This window comes from Urocitellus parryii, chromosome 8 (assembly GCF_045843805.1).
Source record: "Urocitellus parryii isolate mUroPar1 chromosome 8, mUroPar1.hap1, whole genome shotgun sequence".
In the NCBI taxonomy this organism is placed as follows: domain Eukaryota; kingdom Metazoa; phylum Chordata; class Mammalia; order Rodentia; family Sciuridae; genus Urocitellus; species Urocitellus parryii.
The window spans coordinates 104,912,377-104,929,257 of NC_135538.1; the positions used below are offsets into that span (position 1 = coordinate 104,912,377).

General features: G+C 35.7%; 1 protein-coding gene across 4 annotated transcripts in view; it reads left to right on the plus strand.

Moving 5' to 3' along the window:
- The window catches only part of Cyp39a1 (cytochrome P450 family 39 subfamily A member 1), a 115,302-nt gene that overhangs the window by 2,182 nt on the left and 96,239 nt on the right, over positions 1 to 16,881 (plus strand). Inside the window, exons 2-5 of one of the 4 annotated variants that reach the window (XM_026394473.2) lie at positions 8,925 to 9,060; positions 10,980 to 11,154; positions 12,963 to 13,112; positions 14,336 to 14,429. In XM_026394473.2, the coding sequence (XP_026250258.2) occupies positions 8,925 to 9,060; positions 10,980 to 11,154; positions 12,963 to 13,112; positions 14,336 to 14,429 (555 nt within the window). The remainder of the gene's footprint in view (positions 1 to 8,924; positions 9,061 to 10,979; positions 11,155 to 12,962; positions 13,113 to 14,335; positions 14,430 to 16,881) is intronic. The other 3 variants (XM_026394474.2, XM_026394475.2, XM_026394476.2) reach the window with 3 other exon arrangements.

Consider the following 16,881-nt stretch of genomic DNA (forward strand, 5'->3'; position numbering starts at 1 on the left):
ATCTCACTATTGTGTAAAAAATAAGCAACTATAAAGAAAAACAAATTCATTAAGATGCAATTGGGAATACAAAAACTTGGAGGTGAATAATATATTGATTATCTTGATTGTGGCAGTTTTACAGGTATGTATATATGCCAATTTTAGCATACTGTATACTTTAATATGCAATTTATTGTATGCCAATTATACTTAAATAAAACTATTTTAAAAATAACCCTCAAGCAGAAATGTTCAGATCAGCATTTCTGACTGTAATTAACACCCCCCGCCCCCCGGGGAGATTTGCTTTCTTAAGCCATTTTCAGATCATCTTGGGAGACAAGTGGTTTTCTTCCCAGAAAAGCCCATTGTGTAAGTAATAAACCTTTCCATATACCATTCTTGTGTGGGTGACATCATCAGTCTTGACATTGGAACCAGATTTTGAGTGGAGGGTGCATTCTGCTTTCTCATGGTAGCTGCAGTAGGTTCTAATTGGTAGCCTTGACAGAAAATTGCATTTAAGTGGCTACTGTAGGAAACACTAACTGCATACTGAACCACTTAAAGTCTCAGCATAAGAGATTGCCCCCTCAGCTTCTTCTGCCCCTGGAGAAGGCAGAGAAGAGAAAACTTTGAGGACTGTAAAAATCCTCCCTTTATTTTTATTTAGTAATTGAGTAGATGATGCATCAATATAGTTCAATTTTTTTGAAAAAAATAAAAACTACAGTGAAACATCTCTCTGACCTCTGTTTCATTGCCACCCAGTTCTTACCCCTTATTCCCAGCCTTGGTAATACTAACTCATTTCTTATATATCCTTTCATATTTCTTTAACCGTGTACAAACAAATATAATTATAGATTCTTATTATCCATCTTTTATACGCAAAATGCATCATACTACCACTGTTTTTTGGTTAAAAGATACTGAAATATTTACTTATCAGTACTATCTAGAACTTTCAATGTTTTTTTTAAGATGTATGGATATACCTAACTTTATTTAACATGTTTCCACATTGATAATCATGTGGGGTATATTTCTAAAATAATTCATAATGATCCCCACCTTTTGCAACCCATTCCCATGTATAATTACCTCCTGTGAGGTGTCAGCAGAACTTATTAACTCCCTTCTAATGAATAAAATATGGCATACATGATGGGATGTGACTTGTGTCCTTAAGCCTTCCTTTGGATAACAGACTCTATTTTTTTCTCAACTCGCACATTTTGATGGAGAGACCCATAAGGTAGGAAACAGAGGGAGGCCCTGGCCCACAGCCAGTTAAGAACTAAGGATTTTGGAAAACTGAATCCTACTGCCCACCATGACCTTGACAGCAGGTCCTACCCTAGTTGAGCACTAGATGGCTGATGCTCTATTTTTAGTTAGAAGCTCACAAAAGGAAAAAACAAAAAACAAACAAACAAAAAAAACTTGTTGTAAACCCAATATTTGAAAATTTTGAGACAGAATTTTGTTTATATTTCAAACTGAGTCTGGTTATATCAATCTTTAATTATGATTTACAATTTTTTAAGCATAAGACTTTGATAAAATCTCAAGTATTTTGACTATGAAAGTAATTTTAAAGGTCTAATAGTATGTGTCTCAGGCTGCCCATTGACAGCTAAGATCATCTATTTGTTGACATGATGGAAACACTATTTGCAAACAATATCCCAAAATGCATCAGGACAAGTTTGGATATTTTGTAAAAACAATAGTGAATAATTTCATAAAACTCTTGGAAAGTTGTTGACACAATTAAGCATCATTATTTTTTCAGACTTTATTGAATGAAATGGTATCTGCCTCCCACCACATTTATAGTGCTGAAATCCATAAATAAGAGTATAAGATACAGCTAACAAACCGACCTCCCTCAAACACAGTTCTCTATATTAAAATGGCTTAACTAAGGACACTATTTTCCCATTGAAGAGCTATTTGATGGCCTTACATGTAGTAATGTATCATGAGTTAAAATCAACTTTCTCTAATATTATTAGAGCTATACCAATTTTCTTTGGTTTTCATGATACATCTTTTTCTATTCCTTATTTTTCTGCTGTTCTGAGTCTTTAACTTGTCTCATGTGAAATACAAAATACGTTGAGCTGAATGAAGAAAAAAGTAACATCAGAGTTTATATCAGTAAGTACTTATATTAGAGAAAAACAAAAATCTGAAGTTAATAATCTGAGCTTCTGCCTCAAGACTCACCCAAAGCAGCCAGATAATCCCAAAGCAACAGAGGGAAAGAAATTTTAAAAAGCAGAAAAAAAAGGAAATGTGAAAACAGAAAAAAAGCAATGGAGAAAATCAATGAAAGAAAAAATTGGTCTTTTTATTTATTTATTTTTCTTTTTTTTCTCTTTATATAAAAATGTTTATTTTTGTTCTTTTTAGTTATACAGGACAGTAGAATGCATTTTGAAATACACACATGGGTATGATATAACTTCCCATTCTTGTGGTTGTACATGATGTGGAATTACACTGGTCGTGGATTCGTATATGACCAGAGGAAAGTAATGTCCGATTTGCTCCACTATCTTTCCCATTCCCACCCCTCCTCCTTCCCTTCATTCCCCTTTGTGTAATCCAAATACTTCTATTCCTCCCCACCCCACCCTTATTGTGTGTCAGCATCCACACATCAGGGAGAATATTTGGCCTTGGCTTTTGGGGGATTGGCTTTTTTCACTTAGCATGATAGTCTCTGGCAAACGCCATAATTTCATTTCAGAAGCTGATTTTCTACAGTGATTTCCATGATGCTTTTTGGTTCTTTTTTGTATTGATTGTTCAAATCATTACAAAGCTCTTGACATATCATATTTCATACATTAGATTTAAGTGTGTTATGAACTCCCAATTTTACCCCGTATACAGATTGCAGAATCACATCGGTTACACATCCACATTTTTACATAATGCCATATTAGTGACTGTTGTATTCTGCTACCTTTCCTATCCTCTACTATCCCCCCTCCCCTCCCCTCCCAACCTCTCTTTCTACCCCATCTGCTGTAATTTAATTCTCTCCCTTGTTTTTTTTTCCCCCTTTCCCCTCACAACGTCTTATATGTAATTTTGTATAACAATGAGGGTCTCCTTCCATTTCCATGCAATTTCCCTTCTCTCTCCCTTTCCCTCCCACCTCATGTCTCTGTTTAATGTTAATCTTTTCCTCATGCTCTTCCTCCCTGCTCTGTTCTTAGTTGCTCTCATTATATCAAAGAAGACATTTGGCATTTGTTTTTCAGGGCTTGGCTAGCTTCACTTAGCATAATCTGCTCTAATGCCATCCATTTCCCTGCAAATTCCATGATTTTGTCATTTTTAGTGCTGCGTAATACTCCATTGTGTATAAATGCCACATTTTTTTTTATCCATTCATCTATTGAAGGGCATCTGGGTTGGTTCCACAGTCTAGCTATTGTGAATTGTGCTGCTATGAACATCGATGTGGCAGTATCCCTGTAGTACGCTCTTTTAAGGTCTTCAGGGAATAGTCCCAGAAGGGCAATAGCGGGGTCAAATGGTGGTTCCATTCTCAGCTTTCCAAGGAACCTCCATACAGCTTTCCAAATTGGCCGCACCAATTTGCAGTCCCACCAGCAATGTACAAGTGTACCCTTTTCCCCACATCCTCGCCAGCACTTGTTGTTGTTTGCCTTCATAATGGCTGCCAATCTTACTGGAGTGAGATGGTATCTTAGGGTGGTTTTGATTTGCATTTCTCTGACTGCTAGAGATGGTGAGCATTTTTTCATGTACTTGTTGATTGATTGTATGTCCTCCTCTGAGAAGTGTCTGTTCAGGTCTTTGGCCCATTTGTTGATTGGGTTATTTGTTATCTTATTGTTTAATTTTTTGAGTTCTTTGTATACTCTGGATATTAGGACTCTGTCTGAAATGTGAGGAGTAAAAATTTGTTCCCAGGATGTAGGCTCCCTATTTATCTCTCTTATTGTTTCTCTTGCTGAGAAAAAAACTTTTTAGTTTGAGTAAGTCCCATTTGTTGATTCTAGTTATTAACTCTTGTGCTATGGGCGTCCTATTAAGGAATTTGGAGCCTGACCCCCCAATATGTAGATCGGAGCCAATTTTTTCTTCTATCAGGAGCAGAGTCTCTGATTTGATATCAAGCTCTTTGATCCATTTTGAGTTAACTTTTGTGCATGGTGAGAGAAAGGGATTCAGTTTCATTTTGTTGCATATGGATTTCCAATTTTCCCAGCACCATTTGTTGAAGATGCTATCCTTCCTCCATTGCATGCTTTACAAAGAAACTACTAGAGCTAATAAATGAATTCAGCAAAGTGGCAGGATATAAAATCAACATGCATAAATCAAAGGCATTCCTGTATATCAGTGACAAATCTTCTGAAATGGAAATGAGGACAACCACCCCATTCACAATATCCTCAAAAAAAAAATAAAATACTTGGGAATCAACCTAACAAAAGAGGTGAAAGATTTATACAATGAAAACTACAGAACCCTAAAGAGAGAAATAGAAGAAGACCTTAGAAGATGGGAAAATATACCCTGTTCATGGATAGGAAGAACTAACATCATCAAAATGGCGATATTACCCAAAGTTCTCTATAGGTTTAATGCTATGCCAGTCAAAATCCCAACGGCATTTCTTGTAGAAATAGATAAAGCAATCATGAAATTCATATGGAAAAATAAAAGACCCAGAATAGCAAAAGCAGTTCTAGGCAGGAAGTGTGAATCAGGCGGTATAGTGATACCAGATTTCAGATTATACTACAGAGCAATAGTAACAAAAACAGCATGGTACTGGTACCAAAACAGGTGGGTGGACCAATGGTACAGAATAGAGGACACAGAGACCCATCCACAAAAAGTTAGTCTTTTTAAAAGATCAATAACATTGCCAGACCTCATGTAAGAGTGACAGAAGACAGAAGTGACCAGTGTTAGTAATGAAACAGGGGATATCACTGTGGACCCTGTAGACATCAAAAGAATGATGGAATACTATGAATAACCAGGCGTACATAAATTTAACAACTTAGATGAAATGGACCAGCTCCCAGAAAAACACAAACTACCACTACTATTCAAAAAGAAATAGATAATTTAAATAGACTATACCACTATGAAAATTGAATTTGTAATTTTTAAATTTCCCTAATAGAATTCTTTAGGTCCAGATTGTTTCACTGGGAGATTATACCAAATGTTTAAAGAAGTAACAATCTATTATATACAATCTCTTCAGAAAGTAGAAGAGAAGGGAATACAGACAGTGCAAATGAAAAAAAAAAAAGATAAGTATCCTATATGAATACACAGGCAAACCTATAAACAAAATATCAACAAATAAAATTTAGCAATATATGGAAGGAATTACCAAGTAGGGGTAATTACCAGGGATTCAAAATCATTTTAATATTTGAAAATCAACCAATATAAAGCACCATATCAATAGGCTACAAGAGAAAAAAGTGTATGATTATATCACTTGGTACAGAAAAAGCATTTGACAAAATTCAGTATTTATTCATGATAAAAAAATTCAGAAAATTAGGAATAGAGAGGAAGTTTTTCAACTTGATTAAGAATGTCAACACAAATCATATGGCTAACAGGATACTAAATGATGAAAGACTAATGGTACCCCTCCATGATTGGGAACAAAGCAAAGATTTCTGATTTCACTATTCTTAATAAACACAGTATTGGAACATTTACCAGTGCAACAAAGCAAGGAAATAAATTAAAGCCATATGCTTGGAAAGGAAGAAATAACATTTTCCCAGTTTTCAGATTCTAGAATTGTGTAGAAAATACCAAATAAAAATAAATAAATAAATAACCTCTTGAGAAGTTTTGTAAGGTCTTATTCAATTTTCAGTTGTATTGCTATATACTAACAATGAATATGTGGAAACCATTATTAAAAATATAATGCCATTTATAACCATTTAGAAAAAAATATGTAGATATAAATTCACCAAATATGTACATGCTGAAATCTATAAACACTGATTTAAAAAGTCGTAAGTGGGAGATATATTGTATTCATTGTTTGAGAAAGCCATCATAGTAAAGATATAAGTTCTCCCCAAACTGAAATCCAGTTTAATGCAAATACTATCAAATTCCCAGCAAGATTTGTTGTAAATATAAGCAAGATTATTCCAAAAATTATATGGAAAGGCAAAGGAACTAGAACACCTAAAACAATTCTGAAAAAGAAAAGTAGATGAAATCATTCCTCTCAGTTTTAAAACTTATTATTTATCAAGATTGTATGATATTGGCAAAGGGATAGAGAAAATGATCACTAGAACAGACTAGAGAATTTAGAAAGAGACCCATACCAATAGCTAACTCATCTTTTGACAAAGGTGCAAAACTAATTCAACAGAGTAAAGATAGCCTTCTCAACCAATGGTGATGAAGTAGTTTGATACTCTTAACTGTCACTGGAGGAGTTCTCAGGACAAGTGGGATCTCAACTCAGGACAAGTGGGATCCTTGGCATACATAAAGGAAAATAATTTCAGCATACACCAGTTTCAACAATTTAGAAAAAAAAAATGATACTGGTATGGTTTATCAAGAGAGACAGAGAGAAAGAGCAAGAGACAGCAACCCCTTGGTTTGGGACATTAATATCTATAGAGGGACAGTACTAGGGCTGAGCTGGAGGTAGAGTCAGGGCAGAGTTACAGGGTTTCACACTAGTTTTCCTAGCCTTCTCCTCATATTACGTTGGGGGCAAGGTTGCCAGCCAAGGGCAGGAGCTGGATTGCTCAGAAGTTGCTTGTTTTGCATTCCAGTGGTTCATGGTCATTTCCTGCATCCCAGTGGGCACTTTATTTATTTATTTAGGAGATTTAGTATATCTCTATTTTTCTGTATCCTCAAATTCCTGTCTCAATAAACAAAACAAACTGACCTCCAAACACCAAAATGTGCCCATCAACCTAAGTCTTACATCTTAAACAAAAATGCATTCAAAATAGATCAAGAACTTAATGTAAAACATAAAGCTATAACACTTTTAGGAAAAAACCATAGAGACTATAATCTTAATCTAGGTCTAGGAAATAGTCTTTAGATTTTAGCCCCTACCCATCCATGTGGCAAAAGGCCACCTTCCATGTTATGGTTTAGATCTGAACTGTCCCCTTCCAGATCTCATGTGTTCAGAGTTAGGGCTTTGGGTAGTAATGGGATCATGAGGGCTCTGCCTGATCCGGTGGACTGATCCAACTATGGATGATTGGACTACTGGGACACGGGACCTGTTGGAGGAAGAAGCTCATGGGGATGTGCCCTGTAAGGGTTTATCGCCCTGCCACAGTATGCTCTGCTTCCTGGCCACCATGAGGTGAGCAGCTTTCAAACAATGAAAAAGACTCATCTTCTAAGTATTGATTAGTAAATAATTGAAATAATATTGGTAATATTGAAAAGCAATGCAGATGTCTGGGTCATCACTGTGGGAGGATGGGCTTCATGTCCTATCAATGCAGTGATTCTTGGACCCACAGTTGCCTGGTAGCACCCACAAATGTATCATAGGAGTAATCATCTGCCATCTCATTGTAGGTGTAGAAATGACTGTTATTGAAGTAGCAATGAGCATAAATGATATTCCGAGACACCTGTAATAACTGTAATGGGCTGTGAAAGTGTGGTTTCTTATGATGATAGAATCATGGGTAAGAATATGTTTTTTTGCCTACATTCATCATTAAATCAAATGCTCAATTATAGTTGGAATTCACCAAAATGACATCCCTATTTCCCAGCAAGATGATGGACTCCCTGAAGTGAAACTTCATGCTAGAGTATGTTTTATAGGCTGCTAGGAGTGTCTCAAGAGAGAGAGAGAAAAAAAAATGAGGTAGGAGATAAAGGCAAAATGTAGAACAAAGAGAAAGCAAGGGAGCAGAGGGTCCATAAGACAGGGAAGAAGTCAGAGATTCACAGGAGCGGGAATTTCTGTCAGTGTTAACAGGAGGGAAAGCTGGGTGAATGGGCACAAGTTTGCTGGATTAGCCAGATGCAGTACTCAGAAGATGAGGCTGCGCTCAGTTCATTGCCTGCATCTTTTCTAGTTACAAGGCAGGATCTTGTAACAGGGTCTCAGAAGGAGAGAGTTGAGTAAGAAGTACAGGTAAAATTGCTATTTTGAAAAATAAGAAAGTGGACAGGTTAGTGGACAGAAAAGTATTTGAGTTTGCAAGACATAGTTGAGTGACCATGGATTTCCTGTAAAAGCAGCTGGTAATTTTGTGTCTTTTTCTTGAGTAATGTCAAGCTATTAGTTGCTTATAATCCTATTGATATCTTGACAACAATGGTTTATATCACCATGTTGATAAATTTTCTAGTTATTATTTATAATTATTGTTTTCTAATAATTATTTTATGATGCCAGGCAATGCTAGGATTACATGCCTGTAATCTCAGCAACTTGGGAGACTGAGGCAGGAGGATCTCAAATTTGAGGCTAGTCTAGGCAACTTAGTGTGACCCTTAGCAACTTGGCAAGACCCTATCTCAAAATAATAAAACATGAAAGGGCTGAGGATGTGGCTGAGTGGTAAAGTTGGAGAAAGAAGGCATTGATCCCCTGGGATCAATCCCCAATACCAAATAAATAAATAAATAATGATAATAATAATTAGTATTATTTCATACTATAAGAAAAGAAGATATGAGTTAATAATAACTATCTTATTAGACATTATTAGGACAGAATAAACTTGGATTTATATAACAACATGGTTTAAACAGTCAAAACTTATAATTAATTATCAGATATAGTTCTAATAATTTTTATCATGACCATAATTTCAGTATTGGAGGAAAATGTAATCATTCTTAGAAATGCTTATTAATATAAAATGTGTTTCTATGTTTTATTTCAGTATGGACCAGTATTTACTGTCTTTGCTATGGGAAACCGAATGACATTTGTTACTGAAGAAGAGGGAATTAACGTATTTCTAAAATCCAAAGAAGTAAATTTTGAGCTAGCAGTACAAACTCCTGTCTATCGTACAGGTAAATAACACATTCAGGTAGTTCATTTGAAGTACAATGTTGGAGTTCAAGAGAAGTTGAAGGCAAAAATTACATCCTTATGTTTCCATCAAGAATGATGAGGGCCCATTACTTTATTCGCCAGGTAGAACTAGAAGGAGAAAATAGCATGGGATGAACTTTTCTGGTCATTGAAGGGCAACGTATCGGCAGGCTGATACTTTTAGACTTCAGTTAGACATGTTGAAAGAGATGGGGTTACCTCCCTGAGTGTTTTTAAAGACTCTTTGGAGTGTGTATCATGTTACAGCACCCAAAATACTGGTAAAATTGTTCTGCAGCTGTGACGACAGCTCTTGGCTTGATTACATGTTGTTGCTCCACTTTCTGTTTAGGAAGCCCTTGAATGGCTTTTCCTGACATATCCCACAGAGCTAGTAAGGTAAGCCAGGGCCTGGCTTGCCTGTTCACAAATTCCCCATCTAATTTAGCGACTGCTGGCTTGTCGTGGGGGCGTGTTTCTACTGTGGCTGTTGGCCTTCCTTTCTTCCCAGGCTGTGGATTTGTGTGCTGAAGCTCTTTGTCCTTCCCAGAATGCAAAGCTGATTCACTTTGTGCCCATTTGTTTTCTCTGCTTTCACAATGTTTGCACTTGTTTCTACCATCTACTTCTTCTTTCTTTTTTTCTTCTTCGTGTACTCTCGTTCATTTCTTGCTCTTAAGACAAAAAGTTTTAAATTTCTCAGTGATCAATAACATAATTGTTTTTTTTCTTCTTGCTTGCATGAAAATCACATGTTGGTTAAACACTATTTAGTGCTTAGTGATATATGGGTTGTGGAATTTCTGATCAAGAAATATAAATATTTTGAAGGCTTTTAATCTGTATGGTAACATATCCTTTTAGGAAAAAGATATACTAACTTACCTATTGAGGATTATGGAAATTATCTTTTATTTTCATCTGTGCCTTTCCTGGGGCCTTTTATGTATAAATATTTCTGTTTAACAGATGAAATATGATAATAGGAGCAGGGGTTGTGGCCCAGTGGTAGAGCCCTTGCCTAACATGTATGAGGCCCTTGGTTCGGTTCTCAGCACTGCATATAAATAAATAAAATAAAGGTCCATTGACAACTAAAAAATATTTTAAAAATAAATATTATAATATTTACTCTTAAGCCTGTTTCCCATTTCTTTTTAAAATTCTCCTAGAGAAGATGTATGCTCAGGAAATCTAGAGCTTATTTTTAATTAACTTACACAAAATATAACCTACACATAATAAGATGATGAAATATAAAATTGTATTTTTATATTTGATAAAAGATACTTCAGAGACAATAAAACAAGATAAAAGAAAAATCTAAGGAGATATGTTTTTAAAATACCTTATATTTCGACTACCCCAACCTAACCGGAAGTGTATATTGTGAAAAGAACATGAATATAAAGGAAATAATGGAGTCAGTTATTCATGGGATTTGAAAAGGCTTTTTGGTACAAGTAACATTCAAGAAGATACTAGAAGGATAAATAGAAATTAGCAAGAGAAATGTGGATCTTATCAATGTGGGTAGGTAGGTGGGGGTAGATGCTAGGGTAGTAAAACAAAGAATGTTTTGAGCATTTTGAATAGCTTCTGAAAATGCTGGGATATGTAAAATATTATGTATTTTAAATATGCATGGAATATAGATTTAGAGAAGGAAGAAGCAGTAAACCAATCCTCTCCATCCCTTAAAGTGAGTCACCCTCTAGACTGGTGCTGTCTCACAGTATGGACTGAATCTTCACCTGCATTTACTTGCCAGATGTGATTTTATGTAAGAAAAGGATTTTGGTAATCGTCCCTACTGACCAAGTATTGGCAGAGGTATACTGTCCGTATGCTTTAAAGAGTGGTTGCTTGTTTTGAAAATAGTTTTCTCTGTTTATAGCATCAATTCCAAAGAATATCTTTTTAACACTGAATGAAAAGCTATATATTATGATGAAAGGGAAAATGGGGACTTTCAACATACATCAGTTTACTGGGCAACTGACTGAAGAATTACATGAACAATTGGAAAATTTAGGCACTCAGGGGACAATGGAACTGACCAACTTTGTAAGGTAAATAGGTAAAAAAGGTAAATAAGTAAATGTGTTTGTATGATTTAATCATGCTTTTCTGGAATTAAAAAACAATTTAATATGATACATTGGACTTGGGAAATTACTTGGTGTAATGAAGTAATTAGAAACAAATTGATTCAATACAGTTAATGAAGTCTACCAAATGAGGCTATTAAAGATTTTTAAAAAAATCTTAAATTTTAATTAGTGTGCAATTTTAGTTTAGCACTTCAATTTTGTTGTAAGCAAATAATCCAATACAATCATTTTGATATATTTATAGTAATTTCTATAGTTTCCTTCCAGTAATTATGTATATGTCCCATGGATGTACCTCTCACAATTGTCATACACCCACCATTCAGAGCAGTCTGTGATGATCAGACACTGAGAGGACAGGAGAGAGGAGGGAATGGTGAAGTGGATCATGAGGGTCCAGGAGGTACCTGTGAGACTTCAAAAGGTAGCCCAGACAAAACCAGGGTGGGTCTCAGAACTGTTTTAAGACTGTTATCTTAGAAGGTAGGTCCCAAGAGACAGGAGAGAGCTTGGGGTAGGGGATGGATCAGCTCTGTTCTAAAGCTTTCTGGAAAAGTTTAAGGCGGGGCATGGAAGCTATGAGAGCAAATTCCCTCCACACATAAAGAGATTTAAGAGATTTGGTAGATTAGAAAACCTGAAGCTCTTTTCCACCTCAGTGGAATTCTGGAATGCTGAAGGCAAAATCCAGCAGTTCTGACTTAAAACAGAATGATGTGTAGTGGTTTCTTAGAAGTTCAGATAGAGGGGGTGGAGGAAGCAAACTCAACCAACCAAACTTAAAAATTTGCTAAAGCTTGCATAGTATCTGTAATAAAACAATGCAAATCTCTGGATGTTTTTGAAACTTTGGAGAAAAGTGATCCTAAAGGGGCATAAATTTATCTTTGATATTAGAATATCTTTGAATATTGAGTATTTTTGGATATTCTTTTCTTTTTTAAAAATATTTTGTTTTAGTTGTAGTTGGACATAATATCTTTATTTTATCTTTATGTGGTGCTGAGATTGAACCCAGCACCCTGCCTGTGCTAGGTGAGCACTCTAACCACTGAGCAACAATCCCAGCCCCAGATATTCTTTTCTTAATTATGCCACATTAATCATTTTACTCACTTACAGTAAAAATATTAAAGATCACAGTACATTTCAATATGCAGTAGTTTGAATATGTGGAATCCTGTGAGGAATTATGAAATCTGGTGACTACTACTGCCCTTGATTCTCTGGTTACTTTAAAGGCAAGGGCTGTACCTTAGACATTGTTATTATTTTCTTGTTGAACTGCATTGAATAAATTTGCTTCTGTTCTTTATATCATATTTGTCAGGATTTATCTAATATGTCTGCTTAGAAAGGATTTTAGAATCTTCAGATAAATAAGACCACAATTTCAGCTATCCCCAAATCATCTTGACCACAGTTAGCAGATATTAAAAATTTTTAAGAGTGATTTTTTCCAGTGGTTCCAGAGGCTGAGGCAGGACGATTGCAAGTTTAAACTGGCCTCAGCAAAAAAGCAAGGTGCTAAGCAACTCAGTGAGACCCTGTCTCTAAATAAAATACAAAATAGGGCTGGGGTGTGGTTCAGTGGTCAAGTACCCCTGGGTTCAATCCCCAGTAACTCCCCCAGCTTGAAAAAAAAGTGATTTTCCCCAAAAGAAATTGTCACATAGTATCTACTCCTAATAAGTCACCTCTTTTGTATCTTGTACTTTTCTTCTCCTGTCATTGTGTCTACTTACTGTGTATTTCTGTTTTTTTAGGCATCTCCTTTATCCTGTCACAGTGAATATACTCTTTAATAAAGGTTTGTTTCTTACACACGAGAGGAAAATGAAGGAGTTTTACCAGCATTTTCAAGCTTACGATGAGGGTTTTGAGTATGGGTCCCAGATGCCAGAATGGCTCCTGAGGTAGGTCACTGATTCTTTGTACAAGCTCCTCTCAGGAATTTATACAGTCTTCTCATTTCTCTTTTTCCAAGTATATATAACAGCAATTTAAGTGGGAGAGGAGTTATTCTATGACCTGTTTGTGTTTTAGTGTGTAAATGTGAATTGAGGGAGGAATGAAGAAAAGAGATGCATTTCTTTCTTTATCTTTTTTTGATGAGCAAAATCAAAAGAGCTATAGAGTGAAAAAGAAGGGGTGAAGAATTTATTTTGAGGCCTTTTATTTCACGTATAAGTTATTATTATGACACTGATTCAGTTTGGATCCGTGCAAAGGCATCAAGTGTGACCAGTCTGGGCCCCATTCTCTCTAAAGCGAAAGTAGGTGTGGCCAAATGTTATTTCAGATGAATGTTTGTAAAATGGTTCAAATGCAAAATAAATGCCTAGGTTTTTAATTTCTTGGCAGTTGCTGTATGCCTTCCTCCATTTGAGCTGTTTTTAGTACCATGGACTGAGTGGCTCATAAGCAATAAAAATTTATTTCTCATAATTATGGAGGCTGAGAAATTGAAGATCAGGGTTGCAGCCAGTCTCGGTTCTGATGAGGGCTCTCTTCCAGCTTGTAGACTGTCCACTTCTCACTGTGTCCTCCTGTGATAGAAGGGGTGGACAAATTCTGTCCACACTCTTTTATAAGGAAACTAGTTCCCTACATCGGGAGACCTTCCAGAAGGTCCCACCTCCTCATCCCATCACCTTGGAGACTAGGATCTCAACATAGGATTTTGAAGAGAACACAAACATTTAGATTGTTGAAATGTATAATGGTGACTTGTTAGAAAGGTTAACACAATGATAGCCAGTTTCTTTGCAGGCATAATTTAGCAATTGGTCTCTGTGCTGTGTTTTCCTCCTTATAAAACTTAGAACAGCCATAACGAAAGTAAAACCAAGCAAGTTGTACAATCTCATTTCTTCTTCAATGCCAATCCACTAGGAATCGAGACGTTTATTTTGCAAAAGACTAAAATGTGTTTCCCTTTGTCCTCTCAATTGTCCTTGTGAACATATAAGATAGACCTCACATGAAACAGACCTCATATTAAAGTCTACCCCAAAATAAAGAAGAAATTAGAAGAAATAATTCTAATTCTATGGACATTCTCTGTTTTATACTATGACCCATTACTCCTAACATGCTTTCAAATTAATTTCTACACACATATTTTTTCCTCATGCAGAAACTGGTCAAAATCCAAAAGGTGGCTCCTAGCCCTATTTGAGAAAAGTATTCCAGATATAAAAGCATATAGATCTGCAAAAGATAATTCTGTGGTAAGTATTCTTTAGCTTCTTTTGCTAAAATACATATGATGAAGTGGTAATAAAGTATGATTTGTAAAAATATTTTTACTAAATATCATGTGTTTAATTAATGCTACTTTTATGCCAAGTGGATATACTGGACATGTTGACATATGTTATTATTATATCCTCACAACACTGAGGTTATCAATTCTATTCTACACAAGAAAAAACAGAGGCTACCAATGAAATAAAATTCTAATATTCTTTATATGTCATTATATAGTTGACTGTGTCAAAGGAAAAAATTAATCTAGTTTAAAGATCTTAATAGATCTTATTTTGCAATTCTAGGAAATAGAATAAATATTCTGATAGGCTGAGCAGAAAAAGTTGGTTCCATAGATAGAAAAGGGCTGAAAACAAACTAACAACAACAACAACAACAACAACAACAAAACAGAAACAAAGAGCAAAAATATGATCATTGGTTTCGAAGTCACTTCCCATAAAGATGAAGGACAGGGAGAACCATATAATGACTACCTGGGCATGGTGGCACACATCTGTAATCCCAGTGGCTTGGGAGGCTGTCAGGGAGATCTCAGGTTTGAGGCCAGCCTCAGCAACTTAGTGAGACTCTAAGGAACTTAGTAGGAGCTAAAAAAATATATATATATTGAGGAAGTAGGGATGTGGCTCAGTGGTTAAGCACCCGTAAGTTCAATCCCTGGCACCCAAAACAAAACAAAACGAACAAACAAAAAAGAATGACTGATCGGTTAATATCAGATCACCTCTGGTTACTTTTTGTAAGGATTAATGGAGTTAAGGATTAAAGCAAAGGGAACTTCATGCTGTGCCTATTGGTCTGTTTGGGAAATTTGTCTGTCAGTCGTTCTCCTGATTTCTTGGAAAGTCAGAGCACAACTTAATTATGGTTTGATGATGTATAACTTTAGCCTGGGTGACTCCATTTGATTTTTAGTCTGGTCTATAGGGGCCCAGTGCAGGAATTTAGTCCAAAACAATGGCCTTTGATAATTTTTATTTAACAGCCATGCCAATAGTGACAGGATGGACTAATAGGAAGTTCGTACAGGATAACAAAGCTCTATAAAATAGATGGTGATCCTGAGGCCACGACCACCAGCTGTTCTTTCTTTAGAGAAGATAGAATAGTATGATTTAAGTGCCAAGTGCTAGAACCAATGCCCTCAATGTTAGTCTACACCTGTGGTTCCCTGAATCGAAAACTCTGGGGTAGCTGGTGCCCAGCAATTCAGTTTCACAAGCCTTCCCAGGTGTTTCTGAGGCTTTCTCATGCATGGTTTTCACCCTGACAGTAATTAGAATCACCTCTAGGAACTTTTGATAATGATCTGATCTGATGCATGCCCCCCCCCCCCCCAAGAACCTAGGTTTCTTTTGTTCTGGGCTGCTTGGACTCAAATGTGGTCACCAGTGTGTGACCTCGGGCAGTATCTGAACTCTTGGCCTCAGTTTCCTCATGTACCTCATAGAGTCATTGCAGGGATTAAATGAGTTAATTTTTAAGTGCTTAAAACATAGTAAGGACTAGTTAAGAGTTCAGCACTGTAATCATTTTAAAAATCGCTTCAACTCTTTTCATACTTAAAGATGACATCACTTGTCATCTTTACTTGTCTTTAGTAAAGAGTTGTCCCAAACAACTTAACTCTGGAGAAGAATAGAAGCTTAGAAGAACGAAACGTGTGAATGCTCACACGTCTCCCTCCTAAAGAAAGAAACAGAGTGCTATTCTGGAATGCTTCTCCTTGACAGAAATGTTCAAGAAACATGTCCTTTTTACAGATGTACATAGACAAACATACATTTTTGTTTGTATTGCTTTCCAGGAGTTAGGGACAGAGAAATATACGTGTGTGGAAGGTAAACCTACGTCTGAAATCTATGAGCCTAGAAAATAGGGTTTTAAAATCTCAAGTTAAATTCTTTATATCTGTAGAATAACATTTATTTTTCTTACTGTAAAGAAACAAGGCATTTTAAATCATAAATACTTCGGTTCCCTATTTGAATAACAACAAAATCTGAACTTTGCAGAAGTTAACCCAACCATTTGAGACTTTGGGGAAAAAAACATATCTAGCTTCAACATTCATGGACTTCATTTTTGGTTGTATTGTTTCTGTTTTTCTTCAGCAGTGTTCATTCTGAGCTTGTCTCTCTCCACCCACCACTATCTTTTTTTCTTTAATGTGGGCTTGGAAAAAAATAAAGAATTTTTTTAAATATTCTTCTATATAAGGACTGATATGCAGAACACTAGATAGAAATTGTATTTAAATATATATATTTAAAAAGTTATACATGTATTTTTAAATTATACATGTATTTTATTATAAAAGAAATGCAAATTTTGGTGATCTTCCATGTTATTCTATGTAAATGTTATACTGATTTTTTTAATTTAAAATCATCACACCACAGAATAACA